Raw genomic sequence first — 20,555 nt, 5'->3', positions numbered from 1 at the left:
GCCAACACACATTGCATGCTCCACGAATACACTCTATACATGTATGTGTCACATTACACTAACACACAGGTGATATATACCCCCTTTCCTGATACTTTTACAAAATAGCCTCAGTTGTCCAACACACACTAATATTACAGGTGACTGATTTCTTTGCTCACAGAGGAACTACACATGTACCCTGTTTCAGCGGTTTGAGGTCTCAGTCATTTATCCCAGTACCCACAACTGAGACAGAGAAAATACAAGTGCCCAATCACTGTTCTCCATTTGCAGTGCTCTGAAACATGTCACACAAATCAAAATGTCCTGATAGTTCCTAACTGTCCTTACCGAGTCATTACCAACAATGATTTGTTAAATTTAATACACTATTGAATAAGTAAAGGCTTGTGTGAATGTGTGTGTATCTGTGTGTGCTAAAAACCTCAATGCTCGAGGACTCAAAACGGTCTGATTTGTTACCCTTGAACTTTGACCTCTGACCCACCTCAAGCGCATATAGCGCCACATGCGGGTTCTTATCGTTCAGCTTCTTCTTGATGGCGCCGATGGCGTACTTCGCCCTGAGAGGAACAGGAGGAGGCTTTCACACAGAGTCCACACCACTTCCCCTGAATGAGCTGACACGATTACCAAGACCGAGTGTTGGCACACACATGCACAGTAACACACACACGCGCATATGCCCGTACACTCACATACACGTGCACACACACAAGCAGAGACACACATTCATATACCCACAGGACTGCACTACCTGCAGAGCTCCTAAATTCAGCATGTCCTCACTGTGCTGCCCTTCCGAATTCCACAGCATTACACAAGGCGATACTGTGACTGGACTGTGTGCAAACACCACTGCGCTGTGATGTCTGAATATAGAATCAGCTCTGAAACAACATGCCCATTCCTGTGAGCTGTGCGACTTACAGCACACTATAATACTGTTAGGATGAGGTACAGTATTAGTTATTCAGGCTGGAGTATTGTTTATCAGAAAGGTCAGGTTGGTGTACAGCGGTAGGGTTAGTCAGGGTGTGGTACAGAGTCAGTGGTATGGTCAGGGTGTGGTACGAGTAGCGGTATGTAGGTGGTAGGGAGCGTGTATGGTCAGGGTGGGGTATGAGTCAGTGGTATGGTCAGGGTGTGGTACGAGTCAGTGGTATGGTCAGGGTGGTGTGTACAGAGTGCGGGTATGGTCAGGGTGTGGTACCGAGTAAGCGGTATGGTCAGGGTGTGGTATGGAGTAATGGAGTAGGCGGTATGGTCAGGGTGTGGTATGGAGTAGGCGGTATGGTCAGGGTGTGGTATGGAGTAGGCGGTATGGTCAGGGTGTGGTATGGAGTAGGCAGTATGGTCAGGGTGTGGTATAGAGTCAGTGGTATGGTCAGGGTGTGGTACAGAGTCAGTGGTATGGTCAGGGTGTGGTACCGAGTAAGCGGTATGGTCAGGGTGTGGTATGGAGTAGGCGGTATGGTCAGGGTGTGGTATGGAGTAAGCGGTATGGTCAGGGTGTGGTATGGAGTAGGCGGTATGGTCAGGGTGTGGTATGGAGTAAGCGGTATGGTCAGGGTGTGGTACAGAGTCAGTGGTATGGTCAGGGTGTGGTACCGAGTAAGCGGTATGGTCAGGGTGTGGTATGGAGTAGGCGGTATGGTCAGGGTGTGGTATTGAGTAGGCGGTATGGTCGGGGCGGGTTCCAGTGCTAGGTACTCACTGAGCATCACCCTGGCGGATGAGGTCACAGATTTGCAGGATTGACTCCCAGTCAGTCTCCAGCAGCAGCTGACTGGTTGCTTTATCTGATGAAGAGAGGAGAGAATTTATTAGCAATTTTATTAACCAGAATGTTTTTTTTTTTTTTAACACCAACTTGCTTGGAAGACATTACATTTATGCATTTCGCAGACACTTTCCAGAGTGACTGACACAGATTACATGTTCACAATACATTTATACATTTATCAAGGGTACAACAGCAGCGCCCGACCTGGGAATCAAGACCACACTACCTCCCTAACTATTATGCTACACTGCTGCCCCACGCAGTCATTAGCTAAGTAGATGCCCGTTCCCTTGGCAACTAACAGATAGAGTTTTAACATGTTGCACTGCTGTTCGCGGCCGCTTAGGAAATTCATGGTTAAGTAAGTAGCCTACATTACTGAAGGACATGGCAGTAATACTCCACGTGATTACTGGGACTGAATTTTGCAATCGTCCAGTTACAAACCGGTTCCTTATCCATTACGGAACAGCGTATCTTTTAAAAATCAGCGGTACAAGTCTTTGCGTACTTAATCATCCGCTGCATATAAATCGAGGGCCATAATGTACATGCAAATTGGAGATATTGACGATTGCAACTAAAATGCAAAAATATGTACAATTATAAAGGGCAAGCACGAATCGTATAACCTGAATAGCGGTAAAACACCCATGTGCTGCAGGCCAAATGACACGCTCCATAAGAATGCATTAGCGATTCACTGCGCAGCTAACCAGGATATGGACCATTACAGGGAATACCGTGCGCATGCGAACGGGAATCAGCACCTCTATTTATGGACACTCGAAAGAACGCACCTACGATGAAAGTGTCCCCATCACTGAACTTAAGCATTTTATTCTTCTGGCCAAGCGGACAACTTGTCCTTGCAAACCGACTGTTAATCTTAAGTATAACGTACCGAAACCCACTTTCTCTCCTATCTACTGACGGTAGGCTATACATTCGGCTACTAATTCAAAGCAATGCCAAGTTATTGTTCTGGACCAAGGCTACCCAACCCTGTTCCTGGAGATCCTACTATCCTGTAGGTTGTCATTTCAGTCCTAATTTGGCACACCTATTTAGCAACTCAGTGAGACCTATAGCTGCTGAATGAGGTGTGTTTTGTTAGGGTTGAAGAAAGAACCTACACCTGATCTCCAGAAACAGGGTTGGGCAGCTGTGTTCTGGGCAATTCACATATATAAAACTTTCTTTCATGCCATTTTAGGCTAATTATATATCTAATTTGATCAAAAATGATTAGCTAATCTTAGTTTCAAGACGCGGACATTCATTCATTAACAAGAACGAATATATGTAAATAGCTAGCTGTCTGGCGGAACACCGCTTCAAACATATCGCAAAAGCTAGCATAGACCGAGAAGAACTAGCCTATATTTCTCAGCCAAATATCAACTGACAGACATCATTGGTTAGAGTCTTATGACTGGATCCTCAGAATAGTAACGTAACGTCAGACAAGAATTTAATAACAAACGGCGGAGGATGAACGATGTAAAGGCCTTGACTGAACTCAACAGATCCAGACAATACAATGTAACCGGGACTGGGGCGGATGACTGTCGAGACAACAACAAAACGTTAAACGAAAAACACTAGCCTATCTGCTCATGCCGAAAGGTTTTATTTATTTATTAATTGTTATTATTATTATTATTATTATTAAAAACGGTCTTACCCAGTAGCCTCTCAAATGCACCCCCTCCTTTACCCATTTTTACAAACAGATTTCAGGGACTTGATGGCGAAATCGTACGTTGGCTTCTATTTCTTCTGCACTTCCTGCTTTTTTGTGGCATAGAGTTGACGAGACTCCCTCACGTGATACGGGTGCTAACTCATACAAATAAAAAGTATACCGCCCCCTGGATATGAACATAAAATCGCTGCCTGCATTTCACACCCATGAATCGCTAGAAATTTCGACTGCCCAACCCTGCTAGCGAATTTGTAATGTTATGAATGGTTACGGTTATTGCATTCAACTGAGGAATTACCTTTTGACTTTTCTGTCCGTGCATGTATTGCATATAATTAAGGAGACAAAGTCCTGTGTTAATTAGATTTACTCAGTCACTGGAAAGCTATTCATTTATTTTTTGGGTCCCACTGTTAGTTCAAGCACCACTTTAGTCGGCAGTATAGTTGGAAATATTCATATAATTTCACCTGCATAGAACTAGATCGGCCAAAACTACCTAGATGGGCAATAACAAATATGTGTGATAGTTCTGTCATGCTAAACGGGTAGACCACCTTGACCCACCCGTGCGGACACCTGTGGTCTTGGAGCCTTTGGTCGTTTACGAAGTATGTGCTATTTCCTTAGTTGCCACTAGGTGCCAGAATTGTACAGGAAATCCTGTAAAAACAACTGCCTGGTCAACAGCAGTGTAGTTCATTTCACTTCTAGTAAACATCAACTCCCTTGTAGAGAAAAATTTTAGCATGGAGTAAATTGAAGGAATTGACAGGCTGTGTCTTTGTAAGAATATCAAGGTTACACTGTAAATTAAATTACAAATAAATTTGTATTTATTTAGTCACCACATGCACAAAACCTTCCACCTTCTCCCAAAACTACATCCAGTATCCCTGCTCCATATGGATCACAGTAGCTCCGTTTGAAGTCATGACACAACACTTATCTGTGTATATTCTAATGTTTTGGGACAGAGAATAATAGAAATGGTGGAAAATGTAAGCGTTCTGCAGAGGCAGAAAATATCTCACAATTAAAAACTTCATGGTAGTTAGCAGTTCAGTAATATTGACATTACGTTTCTGCTTTTAGCAACAGCACTTTCCCCCAGCAGTTTAATTTGGTTATTACATTTTTTTCCAAAATAATTAATGTGTATTTATTATTTACCTAAGCAAAGCAGGATGAGCACATTGTTACAGAGGCCCAGTGCAACAGCAGCACTCTACTCAGGCACTGAACCCTACAAGCCCACAGCACCCCTGTTCTGTGACTGTGCGTTACACTGTGCCAGTTAAACGCTCAATTGCGTGCATTTGTAAAATCCAGAAAAAGCTTCCTGAGACTCCAGTCAGGCACAGCATTGTTTCCTGTTAGAATGGATTTCCACGACTCTCAAGCTCTGTCTGTTCCGTCTGTGCTGCCTGCGCCTGTCCACACGTCACTCCTCTTCGGCAGCTGATGCTTCCAGTCTGACGCCACGACAACCATTATTTATTTATATATTTTTGACTTGCCCTTTATTTTACCAGACCAGGTCAATCAAGATCAGATTCTTTTTTTACAATCGCAAATACATACCTAGAAAAATAGCCCTGCTATTAAAAAACCTGCACTTATTAGGTTGTGTTGGTGGTGGGGGGAGTTTGGATGTGCTTTGAAATGATCCATCTTCTTTTCTGAAATACCACTGTTCTCGTAAACCTACTGAGTGCACTTATGTGCTTTGCTTTGTAACATCGTCTGCCAGATTAAAGTAATGCATGGTCATAATGCAATGCACAATACCCTGGCACAGCAACAGATTGGAGTGCCGAGACCCATTATACATCAGCAGAGTGAGGCCAAAGATCCCCTGTCTCCATATAAATTCATAAACAAACATTACAGCAATATCAGGGCACAGAATGGCAACATCAGGCTTAATTTGTGATGAGTGATTGATTGGTTTTATTTGATAATTAAAATACAAATGAAATCACACACATCTCTGAAGACATTTGGCATAATGACTGCACTTTAAATTAATGAATGATAACACAATAAGACAATAAAGTAATGAAACTTATTTTTGTTTGCGGTCCTTCCTGTCACAAGCACAAATAAATGGTAAAAATGCTAGTGACCAACACAGGTATGTGCATCACAGCATGTTGTGATATTAGGCATGAGATTAATTAACACTGGTGAAAATGAATGTGGACACAATGACTGCTGAACAGAGGCATGGACATGCTCATGCATATGCCGTGTACTGGCCAGAGTGGACAGAGGCTGTGAGGAATGAGAGAGATCCCAGCTATTTCTCATTAATAAAACATTGAGTGATTAACTTTCCCAGAACTGCACCCACCATGTGGTCTAGCGCCTACACACACAATGGCAACACACAGACTATACTTTATTACACACACACACACGCACGCGCACACAAACGCGCACACACACTCACACACACACACACATTCATGCATGCTCTCTCAGACACACACACACACACACACACACTCACTCACACATTACTAATAATGCAAACACTAGTATTTCTAGTGCACCCACATACAGGCATGCCTCCACTAAGAGATGTGGGTGGATTGAGGAGAACAGTTCACAGAGACTCATACACACAGATTTTCCTTTGTTTTCTGTCCATAGTCCCCAATGCCTACAATCCTACAGAGCCTTCTGACCATTCTCATCTAGTGCTTGATTAGTGCACTCAGGGAATTACACTGACAGCAAAATGAAAAAGTCAAAGCAGGACATCACAATGTGTAACATGTGAACATCCATTTTCCCCAAAAAAAGCAAAAAGTTCACCAACCCCCTCTCCCCCCTCCCTCAGTCCCACCTATACAGCCATGTGAGAACTGCATGCAAAATACAATTTAAAACAAAAAACAAAAAAAAAATCTTCTGTTAAATGAAAAAAGTCTCCTCTTTGATTTCAGGTACAATAGAATTCAGTGTCTTAATTTCTCCATATTAGCATAAGTTCTGGGGTTGCAATATAAATAAACTGACCGATAAGCCAAGTAAGCTTAAGCTTTTATAAACAGTTATTTTGCCAACATGGCTCTCTGGGTAATATCGTTTCAACATCAGCTAGAAAGGTCTGGATTGGATGAGAAAGCATTTAGGTGTTGCATGGAACATGTCTGCCTGAATAAAATGCATGCAGTTACACTGCTGCATGTCCAGCCTACATGTTTGGACCCAGAGCTTGAGGCTGGATGAAGCTCTGCTCGAGAACAGTAACATGGCGCAGATTGTGTGATGAATCAAGAAGCTGAGATAAGGGCATCAGTGCATTCCTCTTCAAAACCTCCTCAAACTATACACTACAACCTACAATTGATTACAATAATAATAATAATAATAATAATAATAATAATAATAAAATACTGTGATAGATTGGTTGCTTGTCTAGGGTGTATTCCTGCCTCTGGCCCTATGAATGCTGGAATAGGCACCGGCACCTCCCTGCCCAGGATAAGCGAGTATAGATAATGGATGGATGGATAATAATCAAAAATAAAAATTTTAAATAATAATAATAATGAGAGATATAACTATGTAAAGAAAGATCACTGACTAGCTGAAGATTGTCAGCAGAGGGAAATCCCATTATTCTGAAGGAGTCACACTCAGTAATGAAAGGTCGGTCACCAGGTGGTGAGGGGGTTCAGACGTACGCCTTGGCAGGTTCCTCGCCCTCGGCCGGCTTGCTGGGGTTGTTCTTTGCCCTGAAACTGAGGGAGGAGCCGGGCCCCGGGGAGGCGGAGCCCAAGGCGAGCAGCGCCCCGCCGATCAGCAGGAGCGCCGACATCCCCCAGCCCAGGAAGAGGGCGGGGCCCAGCTCCCGCTTGTGCGGGTCGGCCACGGCGGGGTCGTAGAAGTCGCGGATGATGGCGTGGGCCGTCCAGCAGATGGGGATCAGGTAGAGGAAGCCCGCCAGGAGGAAGAGGGCCCCCGCCACCTGCGCCACGCGGGCCTTGAGCGACGGCCGGCCCAGGCAGCGGGTGCACTTGGCCCCCAGCACCCCCAGCGCCAGGGCCAGGGCGCACAGCATCAGCGCCAGCATGCAGAGCCCGCGCGCGGCCTGCATGTCGCCCGGCAGCGCCAGCACGCTGTCGTACGTCTTGCACTGGATCTCGCCCGTGCTCTGGATGATGCAGCTCATCCACAGCCCCTCCCACACCACCTGAGCGCGCACCAGGCTGTTCCCGATGAAGGCGGTCACTCGCCACAAGGGGGCGGCGCACACCATGGCTCCGCCCGCCCAGCCCAGCAGGGACAGGACCAGGCCCAGCAGCTGCAGGCCGGTGGACGCCATGATGGCGGGAAAGGGAGTGGGGAGGGGGAGGAGGGAGGAGGGAGGGAGGCGGGGCTGTGGCTCGGCTGGGGATCTGCTGCTGGCCTCTCTTGAACCCTGGCGCCTCACGGAGTCTTCAGACCTGTCTGGTTCTCCTCAGAGCCTCTCCCTGGGGTCCGCCAGCTGTTCACCAGTGCCCACTGTTTAGAAAACAAGCAATGAGATGCAGAGAAATGACACCACTACCAACAGGCTTCTCCCCTTCGTCTTTCTCCAACAGTGATAATTGGTTGATTGGTGGTTATGACAAAATACATTTCCGTTGGGAGCTTTTCTTAAAAATAATGATTAATCATTAAGTGGCGACCTGCAATTCTCAGCAGTCAAAATATTGATATATGACAACTACTGAGGATACAAATTAAAACATGCTCCTTCACCCAACTGATTATGTTTCAGAGTAATGATTATTAATCACGGGAACTAAATACAGTGCATTAATAATGTTGCTTAACTTGAATTCAAGAGTACATAATAGATCCCTCTTGGGTTCGCCTAGTGGAGTGAAAGATGCGTTCAGTGCAGCGGTGTAGTATAATGGGTAAGGATGGGTAAGGTCACCAGTTCAATTCTCACGTTGGACACTGCCGTTGTACCCTTAAGCAAGTTACTTAACCTGCATTGCTTCAGTATATATCCAGTTGTATAAATGGATGCAATGTAAATGCTATGCAAAAAGTTGAGTAAGTCGCTCTGGATAAGAGCGTCTGCTAAACGCCTGTAATGTAATGTAATGCATTCCAGTGTTATTGTGGGGCACGGTGTCTTACACAAGCTGTGGGTGTCAAACTACGGCGTAGCAGTTGAATGAATCATCCCATGAGAAGACAAGAGGCTAATACAGGGGACCAGCAGCGTGGGCTAAATGCTCATATTGTTTCCAGTCCACTCTTCCAAATTATTTTGCATATAGAAATGTGCACATACATATTTTTATACAAGTGTATACATATGCCCTCACTTATATAAACACTTTTTTCTACAATACCGATGAAATAAATAGGAAAGTTAAGAAATCAATCATTAAAGACGATTATAATGTAAATCACATTTAAATAGTAGTACCAGATCATGGGAAATGTACATAATTGCAGTCTGCTTGCGTGACAGACCTTCCACTAACTGTGTTGTTGTCTCAACAGCTGATTCCCATCTCAGCGGTCTGGCCTCCACTGTCTGCCAGCAGACCAATTTGCCGCCAAACTGCACAATGCCGACGGAGCCACATCTGTGCCGCCGGCGAGCCGCTGGTGGGCCGCCGTATGCTGGCTGTGCTGGGGAGCAGATGTCCCTGCCCTGTGCAGTGACCGCGGCTGATCGTTCATATGGCTAGCCTCATAGCCTCATAGGGGTGTCAGATGCTCAGCTTTGGACCAGAATATCCGTCTTTCACATTAGTCTGGTTTGTGGTCCCCACTGGACAACATAAATGTCCGGTTCTGAATAACTGATTTAAATTTGCCCATATTTGAATTCCATCTTCCATTCCCCCTTCTCCTTATTCCCCCACCATTCCCCCTTCTCCTTATTCCCCTTCCCCTTGCTTCATAATCAAGCTCCAAGCTGCCCTATGCCACCTAGGAGAGCATGTACACAGTGACCGCTTTTCATAAATTCCAAATCTGGCAACACTAAACGCTCAGTCCGGTGCAGCTCAAGCTAAGCTACTTCATCGTAGGTAAAACATTGCTGCCCCACCTAAGACTACAAACCCAGAAGTTATAACCTTGATCTCCTGACCCCTCTGTCACCTGTACCCATGTTACCTTGGCCGTGCTGACGCAGAGTCTCTCAGCTGCAAGGTGACCTGGGGCTCTGCTTCTCTGGTTTGGTTCACAGATGGCTTGTGTTTTTCCACCCCTGATGCAGCTCCTGTTGGATGTTTGTTCTTGTCCTTGCGAGCCTTCTGATTGGTCCAGAGAGGGACACGGAGACCTTACGCCGGGGCTGTCCGCAGGTCTGTTCAGAGACTTGACTTTCTGCGAAGTTCACTGGCCCAGATGACAGGTTACGAGCTGAGGGAAGCCCTGCTAACGTTAGCTCAGTCCTGGAGGAAAAGCTACACTGGAGTCCGGAGCGTCCGACTGCAAGTGACTGTGTGTATATGTGCGTCTGCATGCGCGTGTGTTTGCCAAAGATTTTACACCCCTGTCTCACATTCACACACAATAGTCCACTGTTCTCTCCTCCTCCTCTTTATCCCCCTTTTCCACCCATTCTTTGTCTTCTTTTCCGTCTTCTGCTTTCTGGAGACAGAATGTGCCTCTTGTGCTTGGAAGCCTTAATGTTTTAGGTTTCGCTTTCGGTGATGACTTCTCTACCATATTTTATGACTTTGACTGAAGATTGGACTCTTCACTCAGCACCTTCATCATTTACCTTTCATACAGTATGATTTGTAGTTGCTAGATTCATACTCACACTCATAAAGCATGTCCAGCTACACAAGATTATCTGCTGATTTCTCATTAATGATGGCAGTTTTATATTTTTGTAATGAGATGACCAGGTTTGTTGTCGAAATGTCACATTCACTACATGGCCAAAAGTATGTGGACCCCTGAACATCACACCCTTACGTCCTTGTTGAACATCTCATTCCAAAACCATGGGCATTAATATGGAGATGGCCCCCCCTTTGTAGCTATATCAACCTCCACGCTTGTGCTGCCGTTGCTTCCAGAGACAGCCTGGAACTCTGTAGTGCTGCAGCTGAGGACAGACGACAGGCGGTCAGCGGTCCCGTTCTGAGACCGTGAGGGCTGGTGCAGCCTACCGCTTTGTGGCTGAGCCGCGGTTTCCCCTAGACGTTCCCACTTCACAATAACAGCACTTACAGTTGACCTGGGGCAGCTCTAAATTTGGCAAACTGATTTGTTGGAAAGGTGGCATCCTCAAACAGCACCGTGTTGAAAGTCACTGAGCTCGTCAGTACAACCCATTCCACCTCCAATGTTTGTCGATGGAGATTGCCTGGCTGTGTATGCTTGATTTTATGCACCTGTTAGCAATCGGCATGGCTGAAGCAGCTAAACTCACAAAGTAGCAGGGGTGTCCACATACGTTTGGTCATGCGTTACATTATATTAGCGGTGTGTTTAATAGACTTACATTTACACTTACATATTACAATCTGTCAGCATAATGGGGAATACACTATGGTTCTACGTTGGCCTTATGATATGTGAAAACATGGGGTATGCAACTGATGGAAATATTTCTGATTCGGTGATGTCATGGTACCAAGAGTTATTTTCAAAAAACTGGAAAATGTACATGGCACTGAAATCCATTCTATGCTTCACAATGCCTTCTGTTTTCATCAACAATGAAGTGAACATCCCTGTAAGGCAGCACTTTGACAATGCAGAAATAACCAGGCAGGCCTTCAAATTAGTGAAAACCTTGGCTAGAAAAGGAATATGTCATTATTGCTTACGCAATTCCAAACATTAAAATAAGTTTCCTTTAAAAGTAAAAAATGATAAAGAAACAGAAACATAGAAAAAGCTCATTTCAACATATCTGATAAAAATACAAACTTTCTTCAAAGCAACAACAAAACCCATTGTTTTAAAATTCTAAATCGCCAAATGCATATACATCAGACACAAACCAAAATGTTTAAAAAGCTTGTTTGGTTTAACCCTGAGGCAGCTGCAGCTCTCCAGGACCAGGGTTGGTGACCCCTACCTTAAATAAGCGAGCAGTGCAGTAAAAATAAAATAAACACTTCTAATATCTTTATGTCACTGAAAGGTTTCTACTCTCAATAAAGGCCTTTTATTTGAGTAATTTGTTTTCTTAACGCTTTACTATGTGAGTAACATCTGCAGCTGCAACAAATGGCTTTAGAGTGCCATCTGCTGGTGGCAGTGTTCTGTGAAAAGAACTTTTTTGTGACAAGGACCCTATTTTGTGTGCTTCGGTTTCTCTGTATTCTGTGTGTACAGGTTTGTGTGTGTGTGTGTATGTGTGTGTATGCGTGTATGTTTGTGTTTGTGTATGTGTGCATTTGTATGTTTGGGAGTGTGTGTGTGCACATTTGTATGTTTGTGCGTGTGTGTGTGTGCATATGTGTGTGTATGTTCGTGTGCATGTGTATTCGTGTGTGTGAGTGTGTGTGTGTGTATGTTTATTTGTGTGTGTGCATTCATGCATATGTGCACACACTTGAGCAATCTAACACGTATGTTTTACAGTTTTTTACAATTGCTAAGACACATTTCTTGAAACCTTCACCCATTTTCTCAAAACTTTAAACACAAAACCAAATATTCAAACTACATTCACAAAACCCCTGACTCTCCTGGAAAAATCAAACAATCGCCTCAAAACCATTTAATCTGTGCTCAAAATCAAACAATACTTTCAGACCATACACACTGCCAGTCAATATATGAACACTACAGAGCATTCATTAGACACTACATCAAAAAATTGAGAACACAGCATCCAGGGCATGTAGTTATAGAAAAAATGTTTATTGTATGTAGTAAATGCATTTTGCAATAAAAAAGTATAGTAATCACAACTTAGTACAATGAATATATTGTATACTGTAAGTACTGCAAGTAATACAGTATTGAATGCCTGTATATTCAGCACTTGCATAAAAATACAGTAAGCCCAAAGAACAAAGAAAACTGTAAATGAAAAGCACATTACAGTACACTCAAAAGTCAATGGGAGATTCATTCTGCCTCAGCATCACGTCTTTGTGCTGGGTCCAGCCAGAGGACTTCGTCCACATCACATGCAACGTTGTGGATAAGACACTCTGGATAAGAGCATCTGCCAAATGCCTGTAATGTTGTCCCTTGCCAGGCAACGGGGGAAAAACCCTCTGGTGTGCTGGATCCAGCCTTGACACTACTCCACACCTATGTCACCACAGGGCAATTCCATTGCCTGTAAGAGATTTTCCCTGGTATATGAGTTTTGGTCATCGACCTTTCACTGCCACGCAGAGAAAAACTCTTCTGTTGGGTTGAGGAAAGGGCTGTATGGTGGAAGCAAACATTTATGAATCGCAGGTTGATGTTGAACCATTCGCGTATACGGACACCACGGTGAAAGCTGACATTGTCCCAAACCACGGCATAGACAGGACATCACAGTTGCCCGAATTTCATCTGAAATTACTGTTCTTGGTCTTGCTCTTCCTCATCCTCATACTCGTCCTCCTCGTCCACCACCTCTTACACATACTCTTCCTCCTCTCAGATTGTTTCCATCCATTGTTGGTATCAACATTCAACACACGTGTGCCATCTGTGCACTCTGAACTGGCTTATATTCTGTACAATTGGTTTGATTACATCATTAGAAACAAGTGTGAACAATTTTGAGTTGTTGTGTGTAAACGATGACAACTGTGTTGTAGTTGTGTTTAACTTTTGCCGCCCGTGTTTACCATTTTGCAACAAGTGCATCACAAGTGCATCACAGTGTGAAATGTGTTTTAATGAGTGAGAATGTGTTTGGAGTTTTGCCAAAAGAGTGATTGATTCGACAAATGGGTTTAGGCCACTGAGCATTTGATTCAGAGAATGGGGTTTAGTGTTTTAGCAATTCAGAAAAACTGTAAGCTGCTTGGATGAGCATGCATTGCTCCTACACACACAAGTAACAGGTAATTAGGATTGGAACCTTCAGGAAGGAGGTTTACTGTAAGGAAAGAGACAGAGTGAGCGAACAACGAGACAGATGGTGATTAGCAAGCTGCTGTACTAGAAATAGAGTTGCTGGCTAGTATGCTCAAAGGAAACAACCTAAAGTTAATCCTTTATTATCAGTTTCATCAAACTGCTATTTTTAATTAAATATAATTTCATTTCTCACCGAAAATGACTTGAACATCATGAAAAATCTTTACTGTCACTTTCCTCAGCTTTGATCAAACAAAAACAGATTTTGAAAAAATAAATGGGCTATTTTGGAATTAGGTTCGGCGTAATCAACGTCGCGCTGGGCACCGTGTGTGCGCGCGTTGGGGTTGAGAGGGGCAGCGGGGGAAGCCACCCGCCCTTGTGGCCCCTCCAATCAGAAGCCTTCCCATCACTCATCTCTCTGCGTGGCTCGGTCCCCGGCGCTCCGTCACGCTCCGCGTCCCCTCCAAGGGCTGATTGGAACGCGGAGAGCCGATTGGCCGATGCCAGCTCTGTCGTCGCCCCGAAGCCAGGCCTCGCGTGCGAGTCCTCCGGCGGTCGGTACCTCCCCGGTCTCGCCACGGCCGCAGCCACCTGCCGGTCTGACGGGCGCGCCTTCGCCGCTGTGCCCGATAAGGCAGGCCGTCCGTCAGCGCCGCCGCGGTTTCGCGTAGCTATAAGCCGTTTGTTTTTTTAACTGACGTGGAAGGTCGTAGTTCACCTCCGCTGGCGCAGTTTTGGTGCTTTGTCCCGCGGGAGAAGCAGAATGGAATGCCGCTGGCGAGGGGCAGCGATCGGAGTCGTGACGGGGCGGCGCGCTGTAGCGCCGCTGGCGAGGGGCAGCGGTCGGAGTCGCGGCGGGGCGGCGCGCTGTAGCGCTGCGTGAGTAGCGGTACCTAGCGGGCGGGATCGAGCAGACGTGACAGTGAAACAGGGACGTTTATTTACCACGAACAGTGACAAAAACAACAACAGCATCACATGGTATATAAATATACACGCTCCAAAGGATATATGGGCAAGGGCTTGTGGGATCTGGGCCACATGTAATTAACAACAGTGTTTGAACAGAGGACGGCATCTGGAATACGCTGCACGACGGGTCGCACGCACTTTCTTTCTCTTAACGCTGACCCCGTTGTGTCCCTCTGCATATGGAAGGTGCGTTCGCGTGTGGGCTAAAGATGCAGGGTTTAGCCTGCGCTGCGGATTGGAGATGAGAGGAGCCTGCGGCTTTGTGCCGGGGCTTGTGTCCCTGGGCTGTCTCTCCGCGGCGGGCTCACGTGTCGAGCCGCGCTGGCCTCTGGCCCGGCGCTGGATTGGGGGTCATTCCTGTTGTTGTCGCTGTCCCCTCGGAACGGAGAGTGATTTTCGCGGGCCGAGGCAGAGGCCGCCGGCCGCGCAGCTCTCGCTCGGGGGACTTCCTGCCGCGTGGCGCCGCGTCACGTGACGCCTGGCGGACGAGGGGGCAAACCTGACGCCGGTGTGAGGAGAGCACCTGCTCACCTCCTGACGCGCCACGCGCTCGCCCGCTCTCGCTAAACACACTTTCGCACGCAGACGCTAATTCACACGCACACACTCACATAGGCGCACACACACACACACAAACACGCACACACTCATATGTGCGCACACACACACGCTCGCTCAAGCAAAGCATTCACGCACGTCTAGACAAAAACACAAACACATGCACACATGCACACACACACAAACACGCACACACTCACATATGCGCACACACACACGCTCGCTCAAGCAAAGCATTCACGCACGTCTAGACAAAAACACAAACGCATGCACACACACACAAACACGCACACACTCATATGTGCGCACACACACACGCTCGCTCAAGCAAAGCATTCACGCACGTCTAGACAAAAACACAAACGCATGCACACACACACACGCAAACACGCACACACTCATGTGCGCACACACACACACTCGCTCAAGCAAAGCATTCACGCACGTCTAGACAAAAACACAAACGCGTGCACACACACACAAACACGCACACACTCATGTGCCACACACACGCTCGCTCAAGCAAAGCATTCACGCACGTCTAGACAAAAACACAAACACATGCACACACACACAAACACGCACACACTCATATGTGCGCACACACACACTCGCTCAAGCAAAGCATTCACGCATGTCTAGACAAAAACACAAACACATGCACACACACACACACACACACACACACACACTCATATATGCGCACACACACACTCGCTCAAGCAAAGCATTCACGCACGTCTAGACAAAAACACAAACACATGCACACACACACAAACACGCACACACTCATATGGCCACACACACCTCGCTCAAGCAAAGCATTCACGCACGTCTAGACAAAAACACAAACGCGTGCACACACACACAAACACGCACACACTCATATATGCACACACACACACGCTCGCTCAAGCATTCACGTACGTCTAGACAAAAACACAAACACATGCACACACACACACACACACACAAACACGCACACACTCATATATGCGCACACACACACTCGCTCAAGCAAAGCATTCACGCACGTCTAGACAAAAACACAAACGCATGCACACATACACACAAACACGCACACACTCATATATGCGCACACACACACGCTCGCTCAAGCAAAGCATTCACGCACGTCTAGACAAAAACACAAACACACACACACACACACACACACACACACAGGAGTCCATGATTAGCACTGGGAAACCATATTCACTCAGTTCAGACACCTACACAAACCCCAGCACCACTGAAAGTTAACGTTTGTACTGACACAGACAGTTCACAGCAGCTGCCCCAACCCCCACCCCACCCCACCCCCCCCAGTATTTCACAGAGAAACGTGTCGGCCGCTCAGCTGTCGCTGCAGAATGACCCGGCGAGCGTGTTGAGCTGTCCTTTCTGTTAAAAGAAAATAAAAGAAAAAGAGAGTAACAAGAAACAAAGAATAATGGCACATTCAGCGGGGTTTGTTTCCCGGGCGGGAGTACTCCGTGCGTGGGCGCCAACAAAAGAAGCCTTTCTGAAGAGGCGCGAAATGAAGGCTGCCCGCTCAGGGGAGCGAGTTCACAGCTGTCCGGGGGTCACGTCTGCTTTTTGCGGCTCGTTCGTTTGAAAAGAAGACCCCGAGCGCCGCACACTTTGTTGGGGGCGGGGGGCCGTGGCACAGGCCTCAGATGAGCTCCGGGCCGGCTCCATTCAAAAGCAAAAAAAGCGATAGCGAAAGTGAAAAGCCCTCCCGCCTTCGCGCAACAATAGCCGTGCCCCCGGGGCCATTTTGTCCCGCTCACAATTTGTGTCAAACGAGGTGTTTTTTTTTTTTTGTTGTTGCTGTTGGGCTGGAGTCACGTTTTTCCTCCTGTTCACGCTCTGCAGGCCCCTGCAATGTGTTTCCACGGCACACGCTCGTCTCTCTCCGGCTGGCTCGCCCTTAACCAGCGGTGTACAACCAGACGGCCCGCCAGCTTTTTGCTCTTAATCGTTTAATTAGCTCAATCGTGTCTTCACCTGACATTTGCATAAGCACCAGCTACAGCTGCAGACCGCAGGGTGTATCCTAGAGATTTTACTCTGCTCAAGTACAGGAGTGGACCAGCGTAGTTTATGGAGCTGTCAGAAAACTAAAACCTGAGGTTACAGGTCGGAAGACAAATCAGCATGCAGACCACATGCTCTGGTCCAGGGTGTTCCTGGAGATCTACCATCCTGTATGTTTTCATTTGAACCCTAATTTGGCCTGACACCTGACTCTAGTAATTAGCAGCTCAGCATGATATCTAGCTGTTGAATTAGGTGCACTTTGTTAGAGTCGAAATGAAAACATAAAGGATGGTAGATCTCCAGTAACAGGGTTGGGCAGCCCTGCTTTGGCCTGTCTGTGGGTTTCAGCATGTGAACACAGAAACGCACTGAAAACCAGAAGCCACTGCAGTGCTGCAGACCTTGAGTTTGAGATCCCTGATCTAAATGGACAACCAGGCCAATGTCTTGGGCGTGTGGAAATTTTGGCGCCTGTGCAAACGCAGTCTCTGTGGGCCCCCTTCTTCTTCCCATGCCGTGTGCTTCTTCCACCCATGAACTGACAAAGCTGATTTCACTAATTAGTTCTGCTTCCTGACTGATTAATTGTTCTAATTAGCAAATTTATGTAATTGGAGAAATATACTGGGGAAGATTTTTTCTTTCTGAACCTGGATTTTCCCCCTCTGTATTCATCCCACTATGACACCGCGTCTTCCCTCTATCGCTAAGATGGCCAGTTCTGCTGCTGGAGGGCTGGTGTACATGCAGGCGTTTGTTTGTCTCCATTTGTTAGTTACCTACATAGACCGACACTGGTATAACTGTAGTTAAGAGCACAGTGTGGATGTTTCACACCGAGACACGAGAACAGTCTTCGGCCGTCCCTCACAAGCTTACCAAGAAACTTACCTAAAATGTGAAAAAAGTTAAATTATTAGCCTGAATTAAAACCAGAGCTTTATGGGAAAATGTAGAAACAGATAGAGCCCCCCCGTACCCACCCTTGCTCAACCCCTGTTTGAATTCTGAATGCCCCCCCACCCACACACACACACACACACACACACTCTAAATAGATACTGGCCAGCTCCCCCTGTCCCACCCTGCTGCGTGAACCAGAAATAGAACAACAAAAAGCTAACTATAGAGCTCCTGATGTGATTAACTGCCTCTGTTTGTAATTATGACTATGGCTGGGCAGAAACGTGGCAGGTGGATGGGAGTTTTTTGAACTGTTTAAGTATCTACAGGTCTGTGAGAGAGAGTCATGATATTTTTCTGCAATGTTGGAAGGGCAGGGTTTTAAAACCTCTGGTGTAGCTAGTCGCAAGTGTAAAAAAAAAAAGGATGATCAACATTATCTGATCCTTTTATTCATTAGAAGTAGAGTAAATCACTGCAAATCACAAGTAGATGAGGTTTCTCTCTGCTTCTCTGAATTTTACCTGTAGAACTCTTCGCGGTTGGTAATCTAAACCAATGTCAACATATCAGGTATTCAAATATGGGCAAAACAGTCTAGACCAGGGACCCCACTCAGGCTGAAAGGCAACCAGTTACCCCCAGACAGGCTTAAAGGCAATCAGGGACCCCCATCATAAGTTAAGAATGGTTGTATTTCAAATCAAATCAAAATGTATTTATATAGCGCATTTCACAAATAATTATCGCAATACACAGATAACCCTGGCCAAAACCCCCACAGGAGCAAGCTTAAGGCAACAGTGGCAAGGAAAAACTCATTGTAACAGATAGAAAGAAACCTCAGAAGGAACCAGAACCCATACTCCTCTGGTCGGCCCGAAAATGTATTTTATAAAATGATCTCTATTTAAAAAAAAGGTTTTATATTTTTAAACAGTTTTCCAAATCTATATATAGTCTCTGCATATCTGGCTAGGGACCCTTCGCTGTACCCTCAAGAACCCCCGGAAGTCTGCGGACCGCCTGTTTAAAACCCAGGGTCTCAACTGTTAGCCTAGTTCTGGTACGGCTCCAGACCTTTCTTTTTATGTGGAACTGTGGATTATATTATTTCTGTTCATACTTCTACTGGATAAGTTGTTTGCTTCTCTCTCAGACATAATTAAATGCTTTAAAGGCATGGCATAATATGCAGGATTTTTAGCTTGAACATATTATAAAATAACCATATTCAGTCATATCTATGGTGTATTGGCAGTTGCGCACATTTGCTGAATCCGACGTGTTCAGGACTTCTCTGAGCGTGACACTTCTCTATGTGGGGGAAGGGTGGGTGTGGTCACAGGTTTCAGCAGAGTGTTTGTAGCTAGCTAGCTACTGCAATGGTGGAAATAAAGAAGCACAAGTGCAGCTCTGCTACAGCGAAGAGAAATGACTGTCCGACAGGGATCGTTCAAAAAACTGGAGTCAACCTTGAAATTGCTTTACCTCAATGCCGACAGCTATCGAACATTTGCAATGTAATAAATTGAAACAGATAAATGGTAAATGATATAAAACAGATAAAAATCTAAAAGTGGAGATGAGTGGTCAGGGTTATGGATGGAGAAGGATGCTTCTTTGATTGTAAACACAGGACCACTGTAAGGAGAAAAATCTTGCATAGTACACCAAAGCCCATTCCATCATAACGGTTTTGCATTTCTCTTATACAAAAAAGATTAATTAATTTAAATATAAAAAGTATATCAGTGTGTGAATCAATACCCAGTCCTAGGTTGATATCAGGGTTATTTTAATTAATAGATTATTATCATTATACTCATAATAGTCACGATTAAACACCTCAGAGCACTAAAACACTGAAATCGTGTTCCTGAGAGAGCTGTTGTTCGACGTGTCAAAAATAAAAGGCATGTTTTCGATGTTGGCCACGGCGACCTGGTGGATATCTCTTTGAGGTTTATTTTTTGTTCTGGCATAGCATGAGGCAGGATGAGAGGACATCTGCAAAGTTCAAACTTTTAAGTTTCAGTTGAATGCACCTCACAAAGCATATCATTCTGTGACTCAGCCACTGGACCGATTGTAAAGGAAGGAAGGACACTGAACAGAGCAATAAATGAAGGGCGGAATGGATAAAATCTACCCACTTTTTATGTAGAAAGAAGGACACCTGAAACAGCTGTCAGAATCCATCCTAGATTTTAAACACTTAATGCTGAGCTGTGAATGGTTGCCATGGAAGTGTTCCGAAGGTAATTTTGTGCAGTACCTCTTACAAAGATGGAGTATAACAAGGAAAAAAGAAAAGAAAATGTTCCATCTGTGGGAGATGGTGATGAATACCCATCAAGTAAGCAAGGACAAATTGCTATTCACTGTGAGCCTCAGTGAAATCAAATCAGCAAGCATCCTCACACAATGGCCAGGTTTGAATACCTGCCAAAGAAGAGATGATATCAGACCTTAACTCCTAGATGTATGAGATTACCTATTTCTGTCTAATTACAGAGAAGGCCATTAGTAAATATTGAAATTACTTTT

General features: G+C 45.5%; 1 protein-coding gene across 1 annotated transcript; it reads right to left on the bottom strand.

The window, feature by feature from the left end:
• Nucleotides 1–5,453: 5,453 nt before the first annotated feature.
• On the bottom strand, nucleotides 5,454–9,980 carry LOC135249279 (claudin-6-like). Its single transcript, XM_064324766.1, has 2 exons — nucleotides 9,642–9,980; nucleotides 5,454–8,015 (listed from the first exon to the last, which is right to left on the bottom strand). Exon 2 carries the CDS (start codon nucleotides 7,834–7,836, stop codon nucleotides 7,186–7,188), a length of 651 nt encoding a protein of 216 aa, XP_064180836.1. The 5' UTR covers nucleotides 7,837–8,015; nucleotides 9,642–9,980; the 3' UTR covers nucleotides 5,454–7,185.
• Nucleotides 9,981–20,555: the final 10,575 nt, after the last annotated feature.

Source organism: Anguilla rostrata, chromosome 2 (genome assembly GCF_018555375.3).
Source record: "Anguilla rostrata isolate EN2019 chromosome 2, ASM1855537v3, whole genome shotgun sequence".
In the NCBI taxonomy this organism is placed as follows: Eukaryota; Metazoa; Chordata; class Actinopteri; order Anguilliformes; family Anguillidae; genus Anguilla; species Anguilla rostrata.
Note: the sequence above shows the minus strand (reverse complement) of the source record. Positions and strands in the feature narration are given on the sequence as shown.